The sequence below is a fragment of the Solanum dulcamara genome, chromosome 10 (genome assembly GCF_947179165.1).
Source record: "Solanum dulcamara chromosome 10, daSolDulc1.2, whole genome shotgun sequence".
Classification (NCBI taxonomy): Eukaryota; Viridiplantae; Streptophyta; class Magnoliopsida; order Solanales; family Solanaceae; genus Solanum; species Solanum dulcamara.
The window spans coordinates 69,245,848-69,270,147 of NC_077246.1; the positions used below are offsets into that span (position 1 = coordinate 69,245,848).

At 35.2% G+C, this 24,300-nt stretch overlaps 2 protein-coding genes and 1 long non-coding RNA gene across 3 annotated transcripts in view; 1 reads left to right on the plus strand and 2 right to left on the minus strand.

Annotated features, from left to right (window-relative positions):
* The window catches only part of LOC129871215 (MAP3K epsilon protein kinase 1-like), a 28,191-nt gene extending 17,532 nt beyond the window's left edge, over positions 1–10,659 (plus strand). The window contains exons 15-24 of the mRNA XM_055946104.1: positions 1,846–2,025; positions 2,116–2,199; positions 2,532–2,623; positions 2,704–2,787; positions 5,688–6,502; positions 6,712–7,100; positions 7,209–7,343; positions 9,115–9,521; positions 9,761–9,875; positions 10,262–10,659. Of these exons, the coding sequence (XP_055802079.1) occupies positions 1,846–2,025; positions 2,116–2,199; positions 2,532–2,623; positions 2,704–2,787; positions 5,688–6,502; positions 6,712–7,100; positions 7,209–7,343; positions 9,115–9,521; positions 9,761–9,875; positions 10,262–10,438 (2,478 nt within the window). The 3' untranslated portion in view covers positions 10,439–10,659. The remainder of the gene's footprint in view (positions 1–1,845; positions 2,026–2,115; positions 2,200–2,531; positions 2,624–2,703; positions 2,788–5,687; positions 6,503–6,711; positions 7,101–7,208; positions 7,344–9,114; positions 9,522–9,760; positions 9,876–10,261) is intronic.
* Positions 10,660–11,443: 784 nt separating this feature from the next.
* LOC129870262 (eukaryotic initiation factor 4A-3) lies at positions 11,444–17,893 on the minus strand. Its single transcript, XM_055944979.1, has 8 exons — positions 17,499–17,893; positions 15,963–16,203; positions 15,768–15,848; positions 15,031–15,138; positions 14,776–14,895; positions 13,805–13,972; positions 12,449–12,535; positions 11,444–11,896 (listed from the first exon to the last, which is right to left on the minus strand). Exons 1-8 carry the CDS (start codon positions 17,807–17,809, stop codon positions 11,783–11,785), a joined length of 1,230 nt encoding a protein of 409 aa, XP_055800954.1. The 5' UTR covers positions 17,810–17,893; the 3' UTR covers positions 11,444–11,782.
* A 3,117-nt stretch (positions 17,894–21,010) lies between these two features.
* On the minus strand, positions 21,011–24,281 carry LOC129871247 (uncharacterized). Its single transcript, XR_008762217.1, has 3 exons — positions 24,164–24,281; positions 23,769–24,021; positions 21,011–21,811 (listed from the first exon to the last, which is right to left on the minus strand). It is a non-coding gene; the product is annotated as an uncharacterized LOC129871247 (long non-coding RNA).
* Between the last annotated feature and the right edge of the window lie 19 nt (positions 24,282–24,300).

A 24,300-nucleotide genomic window follows, 5' to 3' on the forward strand; every position in this document is an offset into this window, starting at 1 on the left:
CTCTCTCATCTCCAGGGCATTAGCCGTGGTCAAACTCCTCCATCTGATCCTAGGTCGATCATCCCCGACCCTCTTCTTCCTCATCATCTTGATCCCTAAATCCATCACTAAGAGCTTATGTTGGATTGTAAGGTTGTCTATCGGAATGACCTTACAGTCTTTGCACATACCTTTATCATCCTTCCTAAGGAGTAAAAAGTCTATCTGAGTCTTAGCCACCGAACTACGGAAGGTTACCAAGTGGTCTTCCTTCTTTGGGAAACTCAAATTGGCTATCACCAACCCAAAAGCTCTTGCGAATTTCAAAAGTGAAACTCCTCCTCCATTTCTGTCCCCGTAGCCAAAGCCTCCATGCACATCATCATACCATCCCGAAATAGACCCGATGTGCCCATTGAAATCCCCTCTCACGAAAAGCTTCTCAGTAGGCGGTATACCTCCCACTAACTCGTCCAAATCCTCTCAAAAGCGCCTCTTATCCTCCTCGCTTAAGCCCGCTTGTGGCGAATAAGTACTAATAATGTTCAACGTGCTCCCTTTAATGACCATCTTAATCTACATCATCCTATCATTGACTCTCCTAACCTCCACCACCTGATCCCTTAAATCACTATCTACTAAAATGCCTATCCCATTCCTATATTTTGATCTACCAGAGAACCAAAGCTTATACCCGTCTATCTCCTTAGCTTTAGAACCTACCCATTTGGTCTCTTGGACACAAACTATATTAATCTTTCTCTTCTTTAGAATCTTAACTAGCTCTATGAATTTTTTCGTTAACGTCCCAATGTTCCAAGAACCTTCTCTCAGTCTAGACGCTCCTTTAACCCACTTACCCCTCCTTACCCTCGTCCCCGACCCTGAACGAGAACATGATCCTAGTCTACCATCACTATCCAAAGCCACGAAAACACGTATGAACTAATAAATTATTCAAAAATCTAAAGTTAGCAAAATGCAACGATAAGTGTATGAACAAAAATATATGGAAACCGGAGGTACCAACTCCAGTTGAAATGAACCTGTTCACCCCGGAAACACTGGTCACGCCGGAAAATGGAAAACCACGGGCCGCCGCCGGAAATCAATAGATCTAGGCCAAATCTAAATAGATCTGGAGGTATTCGTCGGAAAACAAGCAAAAGAGAAGAAAAAAGAAGAAAGAAGAAGAAGAGGAGAAAGAGAAATCACACAGATAGAAGAAGAGGGTAAGAAAAATTTGTCTGTGGGTTAGCTGGATTACTATCTTGCCAAGTAACTCTGTTAACAAATGTGCAAATGGAACAACGCCAGATGCAAGCGCGAGAAGAGAAGCTGTGTAGGAAGCAACTACCAACAATGTCTATATTAGAGCATAAATATAATAAATTTTATCACATTCATGAAACTTATGTCTTCCGATCTGCTCATGTGTAGAGTTGGGGATTGTTTCTTTCTTTTGCAATGAACGAATCATCTTGATTAGATAGTTCTTCTTTCCAATTGAGAAAAAGGGTTTATGGGTTGCTAAAAGGTTTTATTAGAAAGTTTCAAAGTTATTTTCAAATTTTAAAGAATGAAAACAAAGAAATGATTGAAAGGAGAGGGAGGAAGTGGACCTAATGGTGCGCTAAAAAAGTGCAGCCAATAGCCGGTAATAGGGATTTCTAGCTTATGCCAGAGAGGTGTAAGATAACTCCACTGAATAACCCTGTTATATTTAGTTTATATGCCTTTCCTATATGCTTTATTTGTGTGGACCATAACAAAAAGTTCTGTGTCCTTTAAGTTTTATATGAATTTATGGACAGAAGATAAATGGAAGCTGACTCATGGACATTTTGGAACTTATCATATGGGCAGGCTGTAGAATTCAGCAAGTTAGTATCATCTTTAAGAACAGATGAATCAGAAGATGTTATTGTATCGGCTTGTCAGAAGTTAATTGCTTTCTTTCATCAACGGCCAGACCAGAAACTTGTTTTTGTCACCCAGCACGGTTTGCTTCCTCTGATGGAGTTACTTGAGGTTCCCAAAACTCGTGTATGTCACTAACTTGTGATCATATTTGTGCTTCAGTCTCTAAGCACATTTTCTGGTTAATTCGTGGACTAATACGTTTTCAATTTTCAGGTCATGTGTTCAGTGCTGCAGGTACTGAACCTGATTGTTCAAGATAACACAGATTCCCAAGAAAATGCTTGTCTCGTTGGCCTTGTAAGTGTTACTTGCATTTTCTCTTCTGATTGTACTTTGAATATTGGTAAATAAATGTTTAGTAATTCCAAATAATAAAGACTGCAAAATATAGTTGTATTTATGTTAAAGATAACACATATTCCCAAGAAAATGCTCGTCTTGTTGGCCTTGTAGGTGTTACATTTAAACTTCTGATTGTACTCTCAATATGATAAAATAAATGTTTAAGTAATTCTGAAAAGTTAATACTGAGAATGATAGTCTTCTTGGTACTGGGACTAAACCATTTTTCTTAACTTGTCTTTATGTTTAATTTTCTTAGCTTGTCTTTATGTTTAATTGTTTTGTAGATCCCTGTTGTGATGAGTTTTGCTGCCCCCGATCGTCCCCGAGAAATTCGTATGGAAGCAGCTTACTTCTTTCAGCAGCTATGTCAGTCGAGGTATAGAGATTATGGCTTGGGTTATTGCATTGATGACATGAAAAGTTGTTCACCTTACTCTATGATTGCTTTCTTTACAGTCCCTTGACGTTGCAAATGTTTATTGCTAACCGTGGAATACCTGTTCTTGTGGGATTTTTAGAAGCTGACTATGCCAAATATAGGTTTGCCTTCTGTACCTTTTGATTAGAGCATTTCTTTTACAGACGAGATGTCATACCTCTCATGTCTTTGTCATTTTAGAGTTTTGATCTTAATGGTTGTGGTTCTCTTGTATAATTATTTTGGTCTACAAGAGTTGCTATCTAATGTGTATATTGGAACTTTGCCTATTGTGGACATTTATATTTTGATTTTGTTCATTGTTGGATTTTTTTTTTTGCTAATACAAATTAGTTTGGAGTTGATCTGAAGTGTGAAAACAGTTAGTTGCTGATATAATTGTGTTGGAGAGGTTAGTAAGTCACCATCAGGAAGTGCAAAATTGCTTATGAGATTACACAAAACTAATTAAGAAAGAAAAGAATAAATTCTGAAAGAAGTTTCATGACCTTGATATTTTCAATCAGGGTCCCCAGTAATTGAAAAAGACCTGAGTTCAGATAGCAGTGTCAGCCTGATTTAAGTGTGGTTGGCATATTGATGTTAGAGGGGTGATTTTGACAACTGAGTATCTGAGAAAGGGGAAACTTCCTTTCGTTTGGTGGTGCTTTATGTACAGGGATCCGGGTGAAGATGTCGGCCATCTCCTTGTACATTATCCGGTTACTTCTAGGTTATGGTGGGAAATTATGAAATGGTTTGGATTAGTTTGGGTGATGCCAGGCACAGTGAAAGAGGTTACCATCAGTGGAAGGGTGGTAGAGGGAGGAGAAGAAGCATCTCCTGAATTGTTGCTCCATTAGCTCTATTGTGGATCATGTGGAGAGAGAAATATGATAACTTTTTTTTCATTAAAAAAATAATAAATAGGATAACTTTTGATGAGGTAGAGATGGATTTTGTATAGTAGAGAGTAGCCTCTTATCCCCTTTTTCCTTTTGGGGCACGCTTGAAGTCCCTCTAAGCATAAATGATTGGGTGATTTTCGTAGAAAACCATTTATTTCTGTAGATTTTCTACTTTTTTTGCAGTATGATTGTATACGAGAGTTTTTATGCCAAATATCAATAAACTTTATTACTGTATCAAAAATTTGGCATAAAATATAGTCCCAATAAATAGTCCATTTTCGATTTTGTCTATTGGTGGGTGTGATTCAACAAGGTAAGGTTGTCTGCAGTATTGTTCAAGTATGAGCAGATGATACAATTGTCTGATGTGATATCAAGGATAACCAGTGAGATCTGTGAGAGTGATCTTTGCTACTTTTTGCGGCAGTGTTAGGGCCAGACAGACTTGGGTAAAAGTTATATGATTCCAGTTGGGGGACCAAGAAAGTAAGAGTATGGGAGCATATGTAGATGTTAGAATGGGTTTCTACCAATCACTTACCTGGATTTTTACAATTTGGAAAAAATTTCAGAAGAAAAGTTTGAGATGTTGTGGTTAAGACACACAGAGAAACAATTGGCATCATGCACAAACATGTCTTTTGGAGGAAGGTTCATACTGATTAATAGTGTATTTGGTACCATCCCGGCCTATCTCTTATTAATCTACCCCTTTGTGGTGTAAGTGGAAAAGTGATTAGACATGCATGGAAGGTTTCATGAACAATCCAGCTGCTACCTTTCTCAAGGTCTTGAAAACCTAGGACAATAATCTAATGCTTTACTACGGTTGGGAGAAAAGAATGGAAAGTTCACCATGAAACCTTTCTTTGGTAATGAAAGGAGGAGGTATTTGAATCTCCATGGAGATCTATGTGGAAAGCAAAGCTCATCACAAAGTGGCTGTCCTTATCTAGACATCAACACATGTGGCTGTTCATTCAATGGACTGTCCCCAGAAGCTACTGATAGAACTATGCTGCTGCTGTTACCTTATCTGAGGAGATTTAAATCTGTAGACCATTTCTTGGGGTGCATCTGCGCCATAAAAAGAACACATGTTTGGACTGTGTTCCCGCTGCTAGACGGGGTTGAATTGGTGATGCCACATTCTGGGGAGACAATTAAAGGAGAGAAAGCCGATCATGCACAACCCGAAAGCAACAACATACTCCGGTAATCCCATTAGAGGATGTACATATACCTTACCATTTACCCCTACCTTTGTGGGGTAGAGAGACTGTTTTTGGTAGAGCCACAACTCAAAGAAAGTGTATTTGAAGTAGGATTGAAAGGAAATAACGACAATAAAATAGCAAGATGAACAAAACAAATGAAACAACAAGTAGTAGTAAAAATCGAAGAATAAGATGTTACATGAATGCTAACTAAGATTTCTAAATATGGAGAAGATGAGACTCTACCCCCTGCTCTCACACATAAAAGTAGTACAACAATCAGCTGCTCTCTGCCCTTCTACCCTAATCCTTGACCTCCATACCTTTCTATCTAGGGTCACTGTCCTTAGTAAGCTGAAGATGTGTCATATCTTATCTAATCACCACCTGTATAAATGTTTTCCTTTTAAATAAATGGCTGTGCTTAATTATTTGCACTGCCGAGTTCTCTCTCTTTCTAGTAATTACGTAAAGCAAAACTTGGAAATAAAATTTGAAACCTAGTTACTTCCCATTTTGAGCAACTATGTATGCTGATACACAAATGGGAAATAACTAAATTTGCATTCAAATTCGTTTTCCCAAGTTTTGCTTTACCTAAACCTCACATCTTATATCTTAAACACATACACTCGAAATATAGGGAACTTGGCAATCCAGATGTGGATAGGATGGGAATGCTATAGTAACGGAATAATCTCTGTGAACCCATTCTATCTTCTCCTTTCCACTTTGCCCTTTTTTTCTCTCTTTACTTTTTATTGAAGCTTAGATTGAAAACAGGATGACCTAAATTCCTTGACGTGATAAATTAGTGTCTCAAATCAACTAGCTTCATTTAACTATTATGCAAATAATATTTTGCTAAAGTTTCTCCTCCCAAACCACTTGCAGGGAAATGGTTCACATGGCTATAGATGGCATGTGGCAGGTGTTTAAGCTTCAGCGGTCTACCTCTAGAAATGATTTTTGCCGTATAGCTGCTAAAAATGGAATTCTGCTGAGGCTCATCAACACTCTCTACAGCTTGAATGAAGCAGCCCGTTTAGCTTCTGCATCTGGTGGAGGTGCGTTCCCACCTGATGGATTGGCACCCCGACCACGATCTGGGCCACTGGACCCTGGCAATTCTTCATTTATGCAGACTGAGATGCCCCCTTATGGAACTGATCAGCCAGATATGCTTAAATTTAAGAATGGAGATCGTGTTTTGCCATCTGGAATGCAGGAACCCTCACGTATTTCAGCTTCACATTCACCAGATTCTCCATTTTTTCGACAGGACGGTGAGAGACCTCGGTCAAGTAATGCTACAATGGAAGCTTCAGGTCTGTCAAGATTGTCAGATGGAAATTTAGTAACAAAAGATCGAGAAAGCTTAGACAGATACAAAAATGATCTCTTTCGAGCTGAGATTGACCTTAGACAGCAAAGAGGTGGCAATACAAGTAGAATATCAACTGATAGGGGATCAAAACAGATTGAAGGGGCATCATATGGGTTTCCTGTTTCAACAGCAACTCAGCAAGAGAATGTTCGGCCCCTTCTTAGTCTGTTGGAGAAGGAACCCCCATCTCGCCATTTCTCTGGTCAGCTTGAATATCACAATCTTCCTGGACTGGAGAAGCATGAAAGTATACTCCCTCTTCTACATGCATCTAATGAAAAGAAAACCAATGGTTTGGATTTTTTGATGGCTGAATTTGCAGGTAATGCTTCAGCTGCTTGTTAAATTTGTTGCCTTTGCTGTAGAAACTGTGAACCTCCCTGCTTCCCATTGTAATTGGAAAAGAACTGAAGTGTTTGTAATACTCCCTTTCTTATAAGGCATTGTCTTTTGATTATCACTAAGCAGACTCTTGTTTTCATCTTCTCTAGTAGTAGGATTCCTCTAAATGCTTGATTAATTTCTGAACAGAGGTTTCTGGACGTGGAAGGGAAAATAATAACCTGGAGTCATTGCCAAGAAGTCCACATAAAGCCGCCGCTAAGAAAGTTGGAGGGGCGGCTTCTACTGATGGAATTGCTTCAACTTCTGGACTTGCATCACAGACTGCATCAGGTGTATTGTCCGGTTCTGGAGTGTTAAATGCTAGACCAGGAAGTGCAGCATCATCTGGAATACTTTCACACATGGCTCCCCCATGGAATGCTGATGTTGCGAGGGAATACTTGGAAAAGGTAGCAGACCTTCTGCTTGAGTTTGCTGCAGCAGACACGACCGTAAAATCCTTCATGTGCAGCCAAAGTTTGCTCAGCCGTCTTTTTCAGATGTTTAATAAGATAGAGCCCCCTATTCTTCTTAAGGTACTTCTTTTCTAGTGAAAATTTCAGTTCAGCAATGGTTTTCCTATTATCACATAATTATGCTCATGATGGTTCCTTTTCTTTTATTTTCCTTTTGTTTTGTTTCAGCTTTTGAAATGCATTAATCACCTTTCAACAGACCCACACTGCTTAGAACATCTCCAGCGAGCAGATGCAATCAAGTATTTGATACCTAATCTTGATCTCAAAGAGGGTCCCCTTGTGTCCCAAATACATCATGAGGTAATAAGCATTTAATTCATGGGTTAACCAGAGTGCTTGTTGATGTATACGATTTTACAGTGGAACCAAATAATTGATGGGATGTATCATTCATTTACATGAATTAGGATTTGGAGTGCTAAATATATTGATTTTCAGCGCACTGCTCTTTGGTTCTATCATTCTTAGCAAAACATTCTGCTCACTCAGTGAAACATAAACACCAAAAAAGAAACAAATAGAACTCCATATTCATCTCAATGTTATTTTTTAAAGTCTCCATGAAGATTTCTTCAATCCATAAAATGTTGTATTGGTCTAATTAAGGTTTGTTAGAAAGTACGAATAATTTGATTTGATAAGCTTATTTATATAAATTTCACTATCTGCTTAGTCGAAGTTTGCAATTAAGGATGTGAAAACTTTAGTATTTAGGTTTTTTTTTTTTTGAAGAGGGACCATGTTATACTCCTAGCTTTGCCACTTGTTATCATTTTGTTGGAGATTGTCGGCTTATGGTTTGTCAGTCATAAATGGCTATTCTGATGGAACTTTGAACACTGATTTCTTTTAAAAAAATTGTTGATAAAAGTAACATCTTGTATTCATATCAACAGCAGCACCTGGAGAGTGCTGAAGGGGTATTTACAAGCTCATAAAAAGAGCCAGGGTGAAACTGTCAAAAGCTAGTCCGCTTTATCATTACAATTTTCCTATAAAATTTATCAAATCCCCTATATATCCCCCAGTAAATCCTGATTACACCAAAAATATAAGAGACAGAGACAAATTCATCCTAAATCTATGGATGGAGTTGATTTTTTCTTTCCAAGCTATCTACAAAATGCAAGCAGGTATTAGCTGCCACCAGTTCTCTTTTCCATTTGTGTTGCCTATTCCTGATGAGTAGTTCAAAAGTAGTTTAGGGATGATCCAGTTAACACCAAGAATACAAAAGAACATGTACCACATATATGCAGTTGTCTTGCAATGAATAAAAAGCTGGTCATTTATCCACATCTAATCCACAAAGTAGACATCATGAGCAAATCTGAAAACCTCTTCTTTGTAGCCTTTCATGTGTTAGGCATGCTTTCCTAACCACTAACCAAGCAAAACAGGAGGAGATCTTTAGGGTGATCTTGATTTTCCAAATGAGTTTCCACTTTTCAGGGCCACATCACTGTGTGGAGGTTCTATGATTATAATTCTTTGACAGAAAAAGCCCTTACAATTCAACATCCATTTTTATTTGTCTGGTAATCTGGAGATCCTGGAAGGTTCCAAAGTTTGTAATAGCTCGTCTACTCGGTCAATCTCCAAATCATTGAGTGCTCTTCTGAATAGCAGATTCCATCCTTGATGGTCCCATATCTGGTTTATCTTTGTTTGTTGTTGAAGGCTAATTGAGTAGTGATCAGGCAAGAGGGTCTTCAATGAGTTCTGACCTGTCATGCATTAACCCAGAATATGTCTTTTTTACTCCATGAGTGGGGAAAAGTATGGATTTAAGGTTTTAAAGCCTATAGTTGTGGCTCTTGGACAAGTTGAAGGAAACAATTCCCCCTACTCAACCATAGCCAGACCTGCTGTCACCGTTTGTTATTTTTCCTAGTAAAAAGTGCCTGTAAAATGGTTCATAAATTAGAACCATACTTTGGTCTGGATATAGATAGAGGAAGAGCTCTCAGCATGGTCTATTTTTTGTTTTCTTGTTAGTGAGTTGTGATATCTTAGGTTTATGCTTGCATGACACTCATGGATCGTTTCTTGTCTTGTTTCCTTGCTTCAGGTTCTCCATGCATTGTTCAACCTCTGCAAGATCAATAAGAGAAGACAGGAGCAAGCTGCGGAAAATGGAATTATTCCACACTTGATGCATTTTATCATGACCAGTTCTCCATTGAAACAATATGCATTGCCTCTTCTATGTGATATGGCTCATGCATCACGTAATTCAAGAGAGCAGCTTCGTGCTCATGGTGGGCTTGATGTATACCTGAGCTTACTTGAAGATGAACTCTGGTCTGTCACAGCATTAGATTCCATTGCTGTTTGTTTGGCACATGACAATGAAAGCAGGAAAGTGGAACAAGCTTTGCTTCGGAAGGATGCCATACAGAAAATGGTCAAGTTCTTCGAATGCTGTCCAGAACAGTTTTTTCTGCACATACTGGAGCCTTTCTTGAAAATTATCACGTATGTCATTTTGCAAGTTCTTACTTTGCCTGTTTGCTGCTTGCAAATGTTGTGTGTTTGTCTTTGTTTAATTTGAGGTTAATGAATCTGCCTTCAATTGGATTACTCTTCTGGAAATGTGCTTGATTGGAACAAAAGCAAAATTATTTAAGTTTGACCATTTTGGCTTGGTAGTAGTTTAGCTGGCAAGACGCACCTGCAAAAATAATTCTTTTGTTTTCTGGTTAATTTTTATGCAGGAAATCATCTCGAATAAATACAACTCTGGCTGTCAATGGATTAACACCATTGCTTGTCTCTAGACTTGACCACCGAGATGCTATAGCTCGTCTGAATTTGCTCAAGTTGATAAAGGTGATAAATTATTGCTTTTTGAGTGGTTCTATTATGGTTCTTGCAACCTTCTAACATGTCTAAATGGATTGAATGGTCTTCACTGTTTTCCCCATTGGTAACTTTTTGGTAACTAATTCTGCCTCTCGCAATCAGTTCTATTTTATAATAGCAACAAGGGACATGATGATATACTTGATGAACATCCTTCTACCTATTCACTCTCTTCCCCGTCTCCTCTAACTGGGAAGCCTCCTTCAGACGACAAGATATTGTTTTTTATAGATATATTTTTCGAAATAATTCTATCTTGAATTCTGCACTGCATCAGTACCGGCAACCTGAATGGTAATTAGTGTTTGTTAAAGCAATTGCTGATTATTTGCTAACAATTTCTTTGATGCCAGGCTGTGTATGAGCACCATCCGCGTCCAAAACAACTTATTGTGGAGAATGATCTACCTCAAAAGCTTCAGAATTTGATTGAAGAGCGCAGAGATGGTCAGAGTTCGGGTGGCCAAGTTTTGGTCAAACAGATGGCGACTTCTCTGCTTAAAGCTCTCCACATAAACACAGTTTTGTAAATTACTGCTATATATTTTCTATGGTTTCATGTCTGTAATTAGTCCTCTTACTTGGTTTACATTATTTGCTGTGCTATGGGTGTTTTTTAAGCCTCCTCTTTCCCATGTAATTATACCCTTTGGAGTGTCTGAAAGTGAAATGCTTGTATCGAATTTGTGAATTTTTCTTTGAGTTATGGACTAAATGAGTAGTTCTTTTTTGTACTATAACTTAAAAAGTACTCTCTTCTATGGATTATACATCGCAAACTTCTTAACTGATGATGAAGAAATGTGTATAGGTGGAGTTAGTGTACTGTATATTCTATAATTTGTTTAAATTGCACTCTTTTTTTTATTATTTAAGATGGTAAATTTACCAAGTATTTTTCCTGTTGCTGGATCCTTTTTGAAAGATTTGCACAAATATGTAACGAGGGGAAATCAAGGACTTTACATAGACTACAACAAAACCTGAGAGAAAAAACTCCGCCTACGAACATCTTCTGTCAGTTAATTCGGAGATTGACCTTCTTTTCTCTTCTTCCTGGTCTGGTTGCTCCTATCTTTTATGAATAGAGAATCTTTTTACCAAAGTAACAGGAAAAAAAATGATCCGACCTCAATCCAAAACAAAAAATAGTGGTAATTACTTGATATTTCTGTGTCAATATGCCACTTGACTATATGATTAAACAAATAAGGTTTCTTACAAATACCGAGCATGAGAAAAAGAAATAATGATTCATACACTAGGAAAAAGAGATGATCCAGCCAAATAATGATTCATAAATACACGAGAAAAACCATACATTGATAGATGTTGAAGCTCCCTTGGGTTAACATGACGTTTTCAAATTGACAGACCCCTTGAACAACAAAAAAGGTTAATCGCGATTTCCTCCTTTGGGGGAAGAGGAGGGTGATCGGGGTCGAGTTGAACACAGGCCGCCTGAGACTATCAGATAAACTAACCTGATCGACAAGCTAAATGTAAGTACAACTTGTCTTTAACACGGAATAAAATAGAACAGAAACAAAAATATGCACATTGTCATCACTTCTAAAAAAGGTTTCAGACAACGATTGTACATCTGAAGAGACAAAGCTAAAGCAATCCATGTCCAATTCAGCAAAACTCGTCAGTAACAAATTTTCTCAAGCCTGCGTTGAAAGAGATCATCCAGAGTAAACGTTGCAACAAAATGCAGTAAAAGAAAGCTAATATGTCACACAGAACCAATAAATAGAAAATCTTCTAATTTCTCGCCACCACAAACTTGAATCATTTGATACAAACCGCTCAGAAGGCAAACCAATGCACCCACACACAACCATGTTCAGAAGATCAGGTAATCCAGTCTTTTATATCAAATCAGCCACGTTCATTGGCATTTCATCAATCTGGGTACTGTAGTATTGCTCTATGTCTCTCAGAATTTTAATATCATCAGTCTTCACAAAATTTATAGCAACACCCTGCAACCCATGAGGGAAAAACAGTTATATCACATGAATGAGAGTATAATGATAGTTCTTTCCAGAACAATTTATAAGAAAAGGATGAAGTATTTGAAGGATTCCCAACCAAACAAATGATATAGCACAAGTTCCACAAGCAAATTTGTATTAAATTGGAACTTTGGAAGATGGGGATGCTACAATGCAACAATAATCAGAAGGACATATTAAAGTAAGCAGAATATAGCTGTTGTAAATTATCTGCCTCTTCATTAGTGAGCCAATTGTCAATAGTTGAGAATATGTTTTTGTTATGGAGCCAAATAATTGAGAGGTAAACAAAAGGCTCTATGGAGACGCCATTGTTTAGCTACTTTTGTATTGGATAGTTATTATATTCATCTGCTAAACGCTATAACATTGTACAAGACAATTTTACAGCTTTGTAATCATAGGATGAACTTAAGAACCTCGTGTGGGCAGAATTGCCATAGTGAGCAAGAAAAACTAAAGAAGACAGTGAAGGTCGAAACAAATAAATAGATTTACGAGGAAACACAAAAATAGTACCTTCCGACCAAAACGACCAGAGCGACCAATGCGATGAATGTAGAGCTCTCTATTGTTTGGAAGGTCATAATTGATCACCAGAGACACCTGCAATCGATATGGTAAGCAAAATGTGAGACAATATAGCAACATTTTTTTGATAATAAAGATAGTACAGCAGAAATATTCCCGTAGATGCAGCAGCCAAAGAGAGAAAGAAGTAATGATACTCAGACAGCAATGTGCTTGCCACTGTAGATCAGGATATTCAGTATAAAGCAAGTCAACATTCTAACCATTGTTGCATTTGTAAATAATATTGTCACTGCATTCTTATCCTTGATAGGAATAATATCAGGTATGCCGAAATGCAATTGCAATAGGAAAAAGCTTCTTAATTGTACCCAAGGTTATTAAATATGGAAAATGTTCTTGCATACAATTGCAATAACTGCTTGATTATACATACAAGGGTTATCATACCTTTTTTGTTAACCTTAGCTTAAAGAATATGAGGTCATATCCACAATCAATTCAGTAACTATTGCATTAAAAGCCACGTATATCCAAAATTCCAGTATAACTATTGCATTAAAAGCCTAAGTCAAACACTTCTAGGATCCATCAAGAGATTCTGAATCTATGCCTACACTCTGCCACCCCTATACACATGGCTGACGAAATTTCGAGATGGACACGGGAAATGTTCAATATCTAGAATTCACTCCAGCATAACTATTACATTAAAAAACGAATGCCAAACACTTCTACAATCTATCAAGAGATTCTGAATCTATGCATCCTTCATCCCCTTGTCCACATCACTGAAGAAATTTCTAGACGGGGAAAGGGAAATGCTCCCTAAATTAGTTGTGAGTAGTATCCAGAGAAAAGTCGGCAACCTTTTTCTCATCCATATTAGTTGACTTTTGCTGCTAGCTAAAAAACTGAAAGTCATACATTCTATGAACTGCACTAACAATGTATAATCAGTATGCATAGTGATTAAGAAAGTAACATTAATTGAAAGCTTTACAAAGAAAAAACAGGGGAAACTTCTTCAGAGACTGCGAGCACCAGATCAGTCCCTGTAATAGTCTATAATTGTATGCTCAAGGCTGCAAAGCACTTCCATCACTAAAAAATAGTATTTGAACCAAAAAAACTCATGTTGGACCTAGTTCAATTTTTCTAAACAAACTCTACCAGCATAAACAACCTCATATTACATAGACTTCAAGGACAATTCCACTTGGGTAAAAAAAATTACCCCTCCTGTTTATAGCACAGAACAACCAATTACAAATTAGCTATCACAAATTAGAGAACTGAACTAGGGTGTGGAGGCTGTTAAAGAGTAAAGGACATAGAGCTTGCCTGTTGAACATCCAGTCCCCTAGCCCAAACATCTGTTGTGATTAGAACACGAGTCGTGCCACCTCGGAACTCAGCCATAATAGCATCTCTCTCCTTCTGTGGCATATCTCCATGCATAGATGAGACTGTAAAATTATTCTCGCGCATCTTGTTAGTTAGCCAATCAACCTGTCACATTGATCGCACTTCCTTTAGAAAGGCATAGTACAAAAACAAATGCACTATTTGTTAGGGGAAAAAGGAAAGAAGAGATTTGGAATAAATTGCTTAGTTATTCTCTCAAACATGTTGGAAATTAAATTGTATGTGCAAGTAATTCAAAAATGTAAAAAAAAAGGTAGTTCCAACTCTAATTACACGTTAACATGTATTATAAACCTTTCAATATTTTCAATTCCTTATTTTCTTAATCAGGATACCATAATTACAAATTAACATTGACATTCCTATAACAAACACACACACCCTCAAGTTGGAGGGTACATATCATATGCTCCTAACTTGCCAGAAATATACTTGTTTCTTGGAGCCACAAAGTGACGTTATACCCCGATTCAATTTTTTGTCGAATAAGATGACACTCTGACTATAAATGCTTCGTTTCTTTCATGAAACACTGAATTAGAAGCAATGTGTATTACAGCCTGGTTGTTGCAGATCAATTGCATCAGTGCATTCCTCCATATATAATAGTACAGTGATATATATTTTTTACTTTTTGCACTGATTGCTACAGAGAACTCCATTCACCGAAAAGGACTCTTAACATATCCGAATGATATCAAAAGCTGTCCAATTACTGACAAATACAAAACATAAGAAGTATCACTAATGTAAACCCCCCAGAATAATCAAAGAAAAGGGCCTAATAATCCAGTATCTCTTATTTAAGACAACAGTTCACTTGACTTGTCAATAAAGAAGTCCACTATGATTCACTTGGGAGCAAAAGAACCAGGTGACAATGTTACCTTTCGTTTTGTGTTGCAGAAAATAACAGCCTGGGTGATGGTGAGTGTGTCATAAAGATCACAAAGTGTATCAAATTTCCACTCTTCTCTCTCCACCGCTACAAAGAACTGTTTGATGCCCTGCAACAATAACAAAAAAAACATGACGAAAAGAATTCAATGAAAATTATCACTTCATTAATCATTGTGACACTTCATCTGCTTTCCTGAGTGGGGGCATGTGTGAGAAAAAGAACAACTCAAATCAGCACTTGCCTCTAGAGTCAATTCATCACGTTTTACAAGAATCCGAACAGGATCTGTCATAAATTTGCTTGTTATCTCCAGAATTTCATTTGGAAGAGTGGCAGAAATCAGTACAACCTACAGAGTCAATATATATTTATATAAGTAAAACGTTTTTATACTTGTCCAGAGAAGGAGCGAGAGACAGAAAGAGAGAGAACAGACACACACACACATGTCTAGTGCTTAAAAGCACAGCAAGTAATTTTAATGAAAATTTTCAGTTCCAGTTTATAGTTGGTGGGAAGGGAACAGACCCTCTCTTTTTCTCTAGAGAGCAAGGAATTATACATAACAAACAACAAAGAGGACTCTATACTAAGAAAGCACAACAACCAGACAATTTACATTCCCATCTTTTTCCTTAAAAAAAGGTATAAAACATGCAAAGCAAACATAATTCTTGATTTTCTAAGCTACTGAATCGCAGAATTAGAATCTGTAGGCTTCAACATAGGACGCATGCAGCACAGGCATTGCAATTCAAAAGCAACACTATCAACAAAGAGTGATCAATGAGAAGCTGCACAATGTATACGATTCACTGGTGGGTAGCCACATACCAAAATTTAACAGCTTATGGACAGTTCTAGGTGAAGATTTGTAATATGGCTCAATCAGTTGAACAATAACTTTTTGTAGAAATAATCACCTAATAAACAAGAACAGAAGTTCTTTTTATGCATTTAGAGTAAGAGACAACTTGCCTGAAGTTCTGGTGGAAGATATCTGTAAACATCATATATCTGATCCTTAAAACCACGGCTCAACATCTCATCAGATTCATCCTAACAAAAATCAGGAGTAGAGTAAGATCTCAAATATTTTAATGGAAAAATCAGCTGAAAAAGAAGAATTCAATAAGCAAGATAAATATGAAGGTAAAAAAGCCATAAACTTACAAGAACCAATAATTTTATGGCCCTAGTTCGTAAAGTTCTCCTTTTAATCATGTCACAGACTCTTCCAGGAGTTCCAGAAACTACTTGTACTCCATGTTCTAGCTTTCTGATATCTTCACCCACGCTTTTGCCTCCAATACATGCATGTGCCTGTATGTTAATGTAATCTCCAATAGCCAAAATCACCTTTTCCGTCTGAGCTGCAAGCTCCCGTGTAGGAGACAATATCAATGCTTGTACCCTAAGAAAATACATAGGAAATCGCTCAGGATTCTTGAGACTTTATGAAAGAACAAGCTGCATACAAATTCTGAACTTTATAAGTGGCCAAAAGGAAATAAAGTCTGAACTTTATAAGAGGCCAAAAAGGAAATAAAGTCTGAAATTCATAAGTGGCCAAAAGAAAACTACTTTTAACCCAAAAGCCCATTCCTTATTGTTCTTGCTTCACAAAAAAAACCAGGAGCAAAAGCTGTCATATGTTGGTTCTAGATTTTCAGCTGTACCACAAAGTAAAATCACCTCACATGTAATAAGTCAATAACTTAAACACATCAATAATATCCGCATTTCCATAAACTCAACCGTCAGAGTAATGAAAATATACTAACTTTCTAGTTTCTGCACAGCTCATCTCAGTTATAAGCATCTCACCATCATTAATCATAGTGTGTACTAAACAAACTAGCATGTGGGTTCAGGATTTTAAGACAGTGGTGAGGAGTACTCCCCTGTGGCAATGGGAGTAAACCTAGTACAAATAAATCTACTTCCAATCTTTTTCAAATACACACATAAACAAATCTACAACTCCTCAAAATGCATGCAACCTTTGCAATGATCTCAACACAATGGAAGCAAAACATCCATAGTTGTGTCTAAGAATTTTCAATTTAGTAGAGAAAAAAACTCTAATTATAGAGAACCTTCCTCTTTATCCTAGAAGATAATTTAAGACAAACTTTTGAGTATTGATGTGAAACAACAACAAATTGAACAGCATGACTAGTGAGAACTCATATAACCAAACTACAACTAGCTTGGGGTTGAGGCATAGTTGTTATAGTATTCAAGTGAAACAAGCCTAAAATAGTCTAGAATGGATATAATGAATTCATAGTGTCAATTGAGGCAATTGTTGTTGTCGACAATGGTTAAGGATATTCCAACATGTTCTTTGGAAGTAATCATAAGAAACTAGGTAATTCCCTTTTTATTTAGGGACATACATGTATAATCCAAAATATATAGTGGGAAATTGAGTTACAAAGAGAGCCTAACCAAAAAAAAGAAAAAAAGAAACTTTGATAGAACTTGACTCATAATGAGAGAATCTCTCAAGGGCAAAAGCATTCTGCTTTTAACTATATTAATGTGTACACAACTACATCAACTACTACTAACACTCAATCCCAAACTAGCTGATGTCTGCTACATGAGTCGCATATATCCATTCTAAACCATCAATCAAACAAAAAAAGCCAAAAAACAAACTAACCCTAAACAGGAAAAAATAAAGGGTATATGAAAACATACTCGGAATTTTTGGTATCCACAACTTGACAAACGGTAAGAGCAATCATGGAGGTTTTTCCGGTACCAGATTGTGCCTGAGCAATGACGTCACGGCCCGATATAATAGGCAATACTGCCCGTTGTTGGATGGCAGATGGTTTTTCGAATCCGTACTGATAAATCCCTCTAAGAAGGTCATCTTTAATCCCCATCTCAGCAAAACTCGTGATTGGTTCAACACCTTTCGATGTCTCGAAAACTAACCTATCTTCCTCCATCGGCGGCCTCCTCCTGTTCGCCGGAACCACCGAACCCGTCGCCACCGCCTCCATGGTGTTTGATGAATTGCGATACAGAAAGAAAATTTGTATGCTTTTAACTTTGTGAGAGACGGAGACGAAGAAGCCCTAATAATCGTATTTTTATGTAAACGAACAGAGTGGACCAGCTGGATTGTACTGTATGAAGTAATAGTTGTACATCTAGCCCGACCCGAATTGGGCACTCCTCTTTAATTTAGGGTTTGTTTCGTATCAAGAAAATTATTTTTTGCGAAAAATATTTTCATTGAAATTGTTATTCATGTGATAAAGATTGCATCGAGTCTTACCCATTTATTTGATCACTTGAAATGAAATGACATAATTATGTTTTTTTTTCTCAAAAAAGAGAGAAATCTTATGATTTTACGATACAATGTACATGAGGATAAAAAGAATTATGATTATGAGTTTTTGAGTAAAAGTTTATTACGCAAAATGAATTGGGAGTATTATTATTAACCAAGAAGGCGTGAGTCTTGTGAAATTTGTCGAAATTATGTAAGCTAATGTAGGATAAAAAATGTACCATATTTTTGAGTGATTCCTTTATGTTATCCTCTTGTGGATATAATATGGATCTAATGCTAGCTAATGATATGCATAACTCATACCCCAACAAGGTATATGATGACTTAGTCAATCGAGTAAAGATCCAACTTTATGTACTCACATGATGGATATATCGATTAAACTTAGAAACTTTCATAATAAATTAACTTATGATTGATTAGATATTGAATCATTTTGATTTCTTATCATATCCCATTTATGTTCCTGGGTTGTCCTTTTATTTCACCTCCAATGTTTCTTTAACTGTATTATAAAGGAATATTATTCTATATAATGTTATGAGTTTCATTAAGCATTTATGAAATGAATAATTTTATTTTAAAGATTTTATTTATGGATATGAGTCAATTCTCAGGTTATGTTAGCTGATTTGTTTGGTTCCCCAAGCCAAAGTATATGGTGTGAGTGTGACAATTCAATCTGTTTTCCATTTCAACTTAAGATTGTGTTTCTATTTTGCTTTAATATTTTTTGTAGTTTTAATTGAAACATTAGACATATATTATTTCAAGTGTTTCACACATTTGTTAATTTCGATATGTAAACAAATTTAAAGAGAGGGGAAATGAAGTCTTACACATTTCAAAATAGAAAATAAAAAGTCTCTATAAATAAATTAAAGAGGGGATATGGAGTCTTATGCATCCCAAAATAGAAAATACACTTTAATTGTAGAGCAAAATTAACTAAAAACATCTTGTGTAAGAAAAATACTATTATCTCAATCACAATTTAATGTCTTATTTTAATTTTGTAGTGAAATTGACTGGTCAAATTGGATTCCATTAATTTTGTGAGAATTATTTGAATTAATTGGTCAAAGTCTAGAAACTGTAGACAGTTATTGAATTAGATAATGAATCATATTATTTAATTATAAATCTAATTAACTTTTTGAGAACTATTTAAATTTATTTTCACAGTCAATAAATTATAGACACTTATTGAACTAGCACAAGAATTTAATATTACTGAATCACATATTCTTTTCCTATAAAAAAATTCCACCATGAGTGAATTTTAATCACCAAAATGAAATAAGGTGAGTAAAAATTTAAAAAAGAAAAATCTAATATCTAATATAGTGTAATTATAGAGAAGTAGCTAGAAAAACATATCAAATACAAATTCCAGAGGAAATCAATCACCTTAGAAATATCATACAAAATAGAATAGTTGTTTATTATGCTCATAATTAAAACACAAGAAAAACTACAAAATATTGAAATAAGGCATAAATGCCAAAAGTTTTAAAAAAGAAAGATAAATTTTAAATAATTTTCTCAATTGATGTTAAAATATCATTATAACTGTAACAATAAATGGAAAATTTTCGCAATAATTAATTAAAAACTCTAGTCTATTTATGTTGTTGCATTTTAAAAGACTTTTTTTTGTCTTTATTTGATAACTAAATAATTGAATTGCCAAAATTAAACAAACATGATTTTCAAAGAGTAACTCAACAAGTTAGTGCACATATAAAATGCAAGATACAGACTAATTCACTTCATTTTAATTTTAAATTTTTAGGAAAATATTTAAGCAACTAGGAGGAGACACCCTAACCAATATAGGCGAGCATTCAAGAGGAGACACACAAAGGTGACTAGAACGGTATCACTTCGCCTCTCTGTTTTATTCAATTCACAACTGAGACAGTATCGATTTTCTTTTCTATTTTATTCAATTCATGATTAAAACTGTATTAATTTTCTTCTCCGTTTTAATCAATTCACGACTGAGACGGTATCGATTTGCTTCATTTTATTCAATTCATTTTTGCCTTCAGATTGGGTGATGGATAAGTTTGATTTTGTCCAATCTTATTTTGTTTTCCTTCTTTTTTGACTGTTTGTTCACTGATAAATTGGTGGTTCAATTAAGCAAATGTTCTTATTATAAATTTATGGACCATTTCTAATAAATTTTGAAAGACTAATAATAAAATTGTCAAATGCCTAATTTTTCCTTTCTTTTTCTTTTTCCATTGCAAAAAATTTTCTTTCGAACCAAAGTTTATTAGAAACAATCTCTCTATCCCATAAAAGTAAAGATAAAATCTATTCAAAAGATTTTTTTTGAACCAAAGTTTATCAGAAACAATCTCTCTATCCCATAAAGGTAAAGATAAAATCTATGTATATTCTAACATTTTCAAACCCTATTTGTGGGTAACACTGAATATGTTGTTGGGGTGATTCACTTACAAGTGCTCACATCTCACACAAAGGGTTCAAAAAACATATAATTTGTTTGACTTGATTTAATACTTTATCTCCTCTTTGTGGTAAAATTGATTGTTTTTCTAAGTTCATTCCTAGATTTTGATTTGACGGCCACAATCATATCCATGTTTTATGTCCTTGTTGCACAATTTTGTATAAATGTATGTGTAATCTGATTTAAGTTTGATATAAACAAAGTGTAACAATGATTATTAAAAAAATTCCCAATTTTTTCGAACAGTAATTCATATAGCTGAAGTATTTTGTTGATTAAAGTTCTATAATTTCATTTGTTTCTAATTTTGGACTCATTAGTATGAATAGAAGATTGTACTTTGTGAGAGTATAAATTGTAAATTTAAATAATTGATCGATCTTACTTTTTACATTTAATTTTACAGTATAACTTCAATATGATCAAATCACAAAAGAAAAAGAAGAAGGATGCCAAAAAGCACATAAAAGACAAATATCAAGAGGGCTCTTCCAAGAAAACATTCTCGAACAAACAAAAGCAAAATGTTACTCATGGTACATCTTATACTTGACTTTTATTAAAAAAAAATTGTTCACAAGAGAATTAATTATTTTTTTTCAATTTTACAATGTATGATTTTCAGGCAAGTATGAGCTTAACACTGTCACAAATAAAGACAGTCTCCCAAATAATACATATGATACTCTAATGAACAATAGCATTGATAGTGGTTCAGAAGTTTCCATAAGAATTGAAAAAGATGAAAACTACGACCACTTGAAGCAAGGAATACCAAGGAGAACAAAGTTTCGTTCCATTATTGACATATATAAGGTGATTATATTCATACATTACACATATATATTTACTTAAAGACTAGTTATAATTAAGATTTTTTCGACAAGTTTCCAATATTGTTAGTTTTTTTTTTGTTGTTAGCAAAATTGGATAATATAAAATATTATTAAACTTATAGCGACAATTTTATCTGTGTCGCTTTCGTTATTTGCTTTTTCATATCGCTTTGAACTTCTTAGCCTTATCTGACCTCTTTTTATGCTTCTATTGAGCTGAGGGTCTCTCGGAAACAGTCGTCCTACCTTGGTAGGAGTAAGATCTACGTACACTTTACCCTCCCCAGACCCCACGTTGTGGAATTCTACTGGATTGTTGTTGTTGTTGTATAGCTCATCAAGTTATCTTCCCTTTCACAGAGTACAAATAGGCTCTCATCACCTAAGGATGAATATAACAAGAGTCGTTCAAATACTTCAAAGAACAAGAAATTTGAAGTACACATCAAAGACAAAAGAGGAAAGGATCAAAAGGGCACTTTTGAGGAGACACCAACGAATAAGCAAAAAGTTATTAATGGTATATAACTTGTTAATTAATTCTACATAATTTGACTTATACTATTTATTATTTTATTTTTCATTTGGTTGTGCATGATTTCTAGGTGAGTTTGAAAGCGTTGGTGAAGATAGTCTAGTGAATAATTCGAATCGTACAATGCATAATAATGTTGACAATACAAATGATGAAAAAGCTGAGGAATGCCATGTAAGTAAGGGAAAATCAAGGAATGAGATGTATGATCCCATTCTAGTCATTTGTAAGGTAATTGATCATCACACATGTCTATTTATATGAATTTTATTTATTGAACACACACATTGTATTTCACAATATACATTTTTTTTATTTGCAATTATTTATAAAAGTAACAAAGCAAAATTTGAAGCTGTTAAATAATGAGATGTTTGAAGAATGCAACGGAAGCAACATAAGAAAGAATCAAAATGATTCTTTTGAGGAGGAACAACATGATCAACAACAACAAGAAGAAGAAAATATCAATTCCCTTGTTCACAAGTGCGAGGTAATTGATCATCATTTATGTCTAATTACATGAGCTTTTCATTAAGCATGTTTATTGTATATCACAACATATATATATTTTTTTATCTCTTAACCATTTATAAAAGAAAATAAGTGGATATACAGGAGTTAGAAAATGACATATTTGAAGAACCCAACGAAAGCAACATAAGAAAGGATCAAAAGAATTCTTTCAAGAAGGAGCTACTTGCCCAACAACAACAAGATATCAATGGTACTTAAGAAATTTATATCTTACAAATTAAACTTTTGTTAATTATTTTATTTTTTTTATTCGAAAGTAGAGATAAATCCTAAATTTTAATTCAATGAGCTCAAGGTAATTGAAAACCTTAAACCGACATGGCACACAACATAGTGACAACCTAAAATGATTGTCATTAGATTGAAGCTCCAGTCCCATTTTTTGAACTGATAATTTGTTTCATGTATATCATGCAGTCTCACAACATATATTTTTCAGGGGAATCAGAACTCAACAAGGTTATGTGTGAAGATAGTCTTCCGAATAATTCTGATAATATTTTAAATGACAACATTGTCAATTACGGCTCAAAACTTTTGACAAGAGATGAAAAGGATGGAAATTATCGTATCACACAAGGAATACCGAGAAGCATAAAATTCCGTTCCATTGAAAACCTCTATAAGGTAATTACATAAGCCTTATGTCTATCTTACTTTATAACAAGAAGTTTCAAGTATTGTTAAATAATAGTTTGCTTTTTCTTTACTTTTGGTTATTAGATAATTGACTAATAAAAGAAATTGTAAAACTTATTTTGATTATCTCATCATGTTTTCTTGCATTCCACAGTGTACCAACAAGCTCTCACCAGTTGAAACGGAATTTAATTGGAATCTTCCAACTAAAGAAGATCCAAATATGCATCACTCAGCAAAGGAAGATTCAAGTATCAAAACCAACAAAATGAATGTTGGTCACAAGAGAAAAGGGAGAGAAAACAATGACGACAACAAAGAAAAGGATGTTGCGACTTCTTCCACCTAGCTTCAAGATTGCATTTTAATTATTTCTTTAAATGTTGAATAGTATTAATTTATTTACAATTCTAGATTTAAGTCACCTTATAAACTTTATCAATTACTTCTTTGGTTCGTCTTTATTAACTACCCTTTATAAAGGTTTATTTCAAAATTCGTCAACAAGAATGGTGTGATCTATCCAAGTGTGTTTCCCATCCTTCTCAATGTGAGATTTATCTAGCTTAACCAATATATATATATTACCCTCTATCAATTCAGGTGTAATATAAGTTAAGAGCCATACCATTGCTATTCCCTGCAGATAATCCAGATCATGATAACTCTAATAGCTGTCATCTTCAGCATTCCCTTTTGACATCTGAGTAGTTTTGTGGCCATTCAATTGTTCATTTCTCCAGTAGACTTTTTCTTCAACTCGGAATCTCTCCGGGCTTCCAATAGTTATTATGGGATTCTTTCTAGGGTTCCACGTGCCCTACCGATCTCTCCAGCCACGGATAAAGTTTGAAGATCAATAGCAGAATGCTATTATAAGACTGTAACAAGAAGCCAGAGTTTGTATCAAACAAAGATGTGAAAGCCAAGACTAGTAGTAATCACATCAGGGAGCACATAAGCATTTATCAACATCAAAATACTTCTTCAGAACTAGTCAATTGATTAAATAAGTCTTCTCACAAGCCTACAAGCAATCAAGCAGATGCACTTCAGACAGCATATAAAAGAGCTTTCAAGCTCCTTCAAATTGTCTCTTCCATGAATCCTCAACGATCAATTAATCTGCTCCCAAGTCTTCATAACTGGAAGAAAGAAAA

Coding starts and splice junctions, on each gene's coding strand:
- LOC129870262 (XM_055944979.1), bottom strand. CDS start 17,809: ATGGAGGCGGTGGCGACGGGTTCGGTGGTTCCGGCGAACAGGAGGAGG. Junction 13,973..14,775: donor TCTGCAACACAAAACGAAAG/GTAACATTGTCA, acceptor TCAATGTGACAG/GTTGATTGGCTAACTAACAA. Junction 12,536..13,804: donor GGGGACTGGATGTTCAACAG/GCAAGCTCTATG, acceptor TATCGATTGCAG/GTGTCTCTGGTGATCAATTA.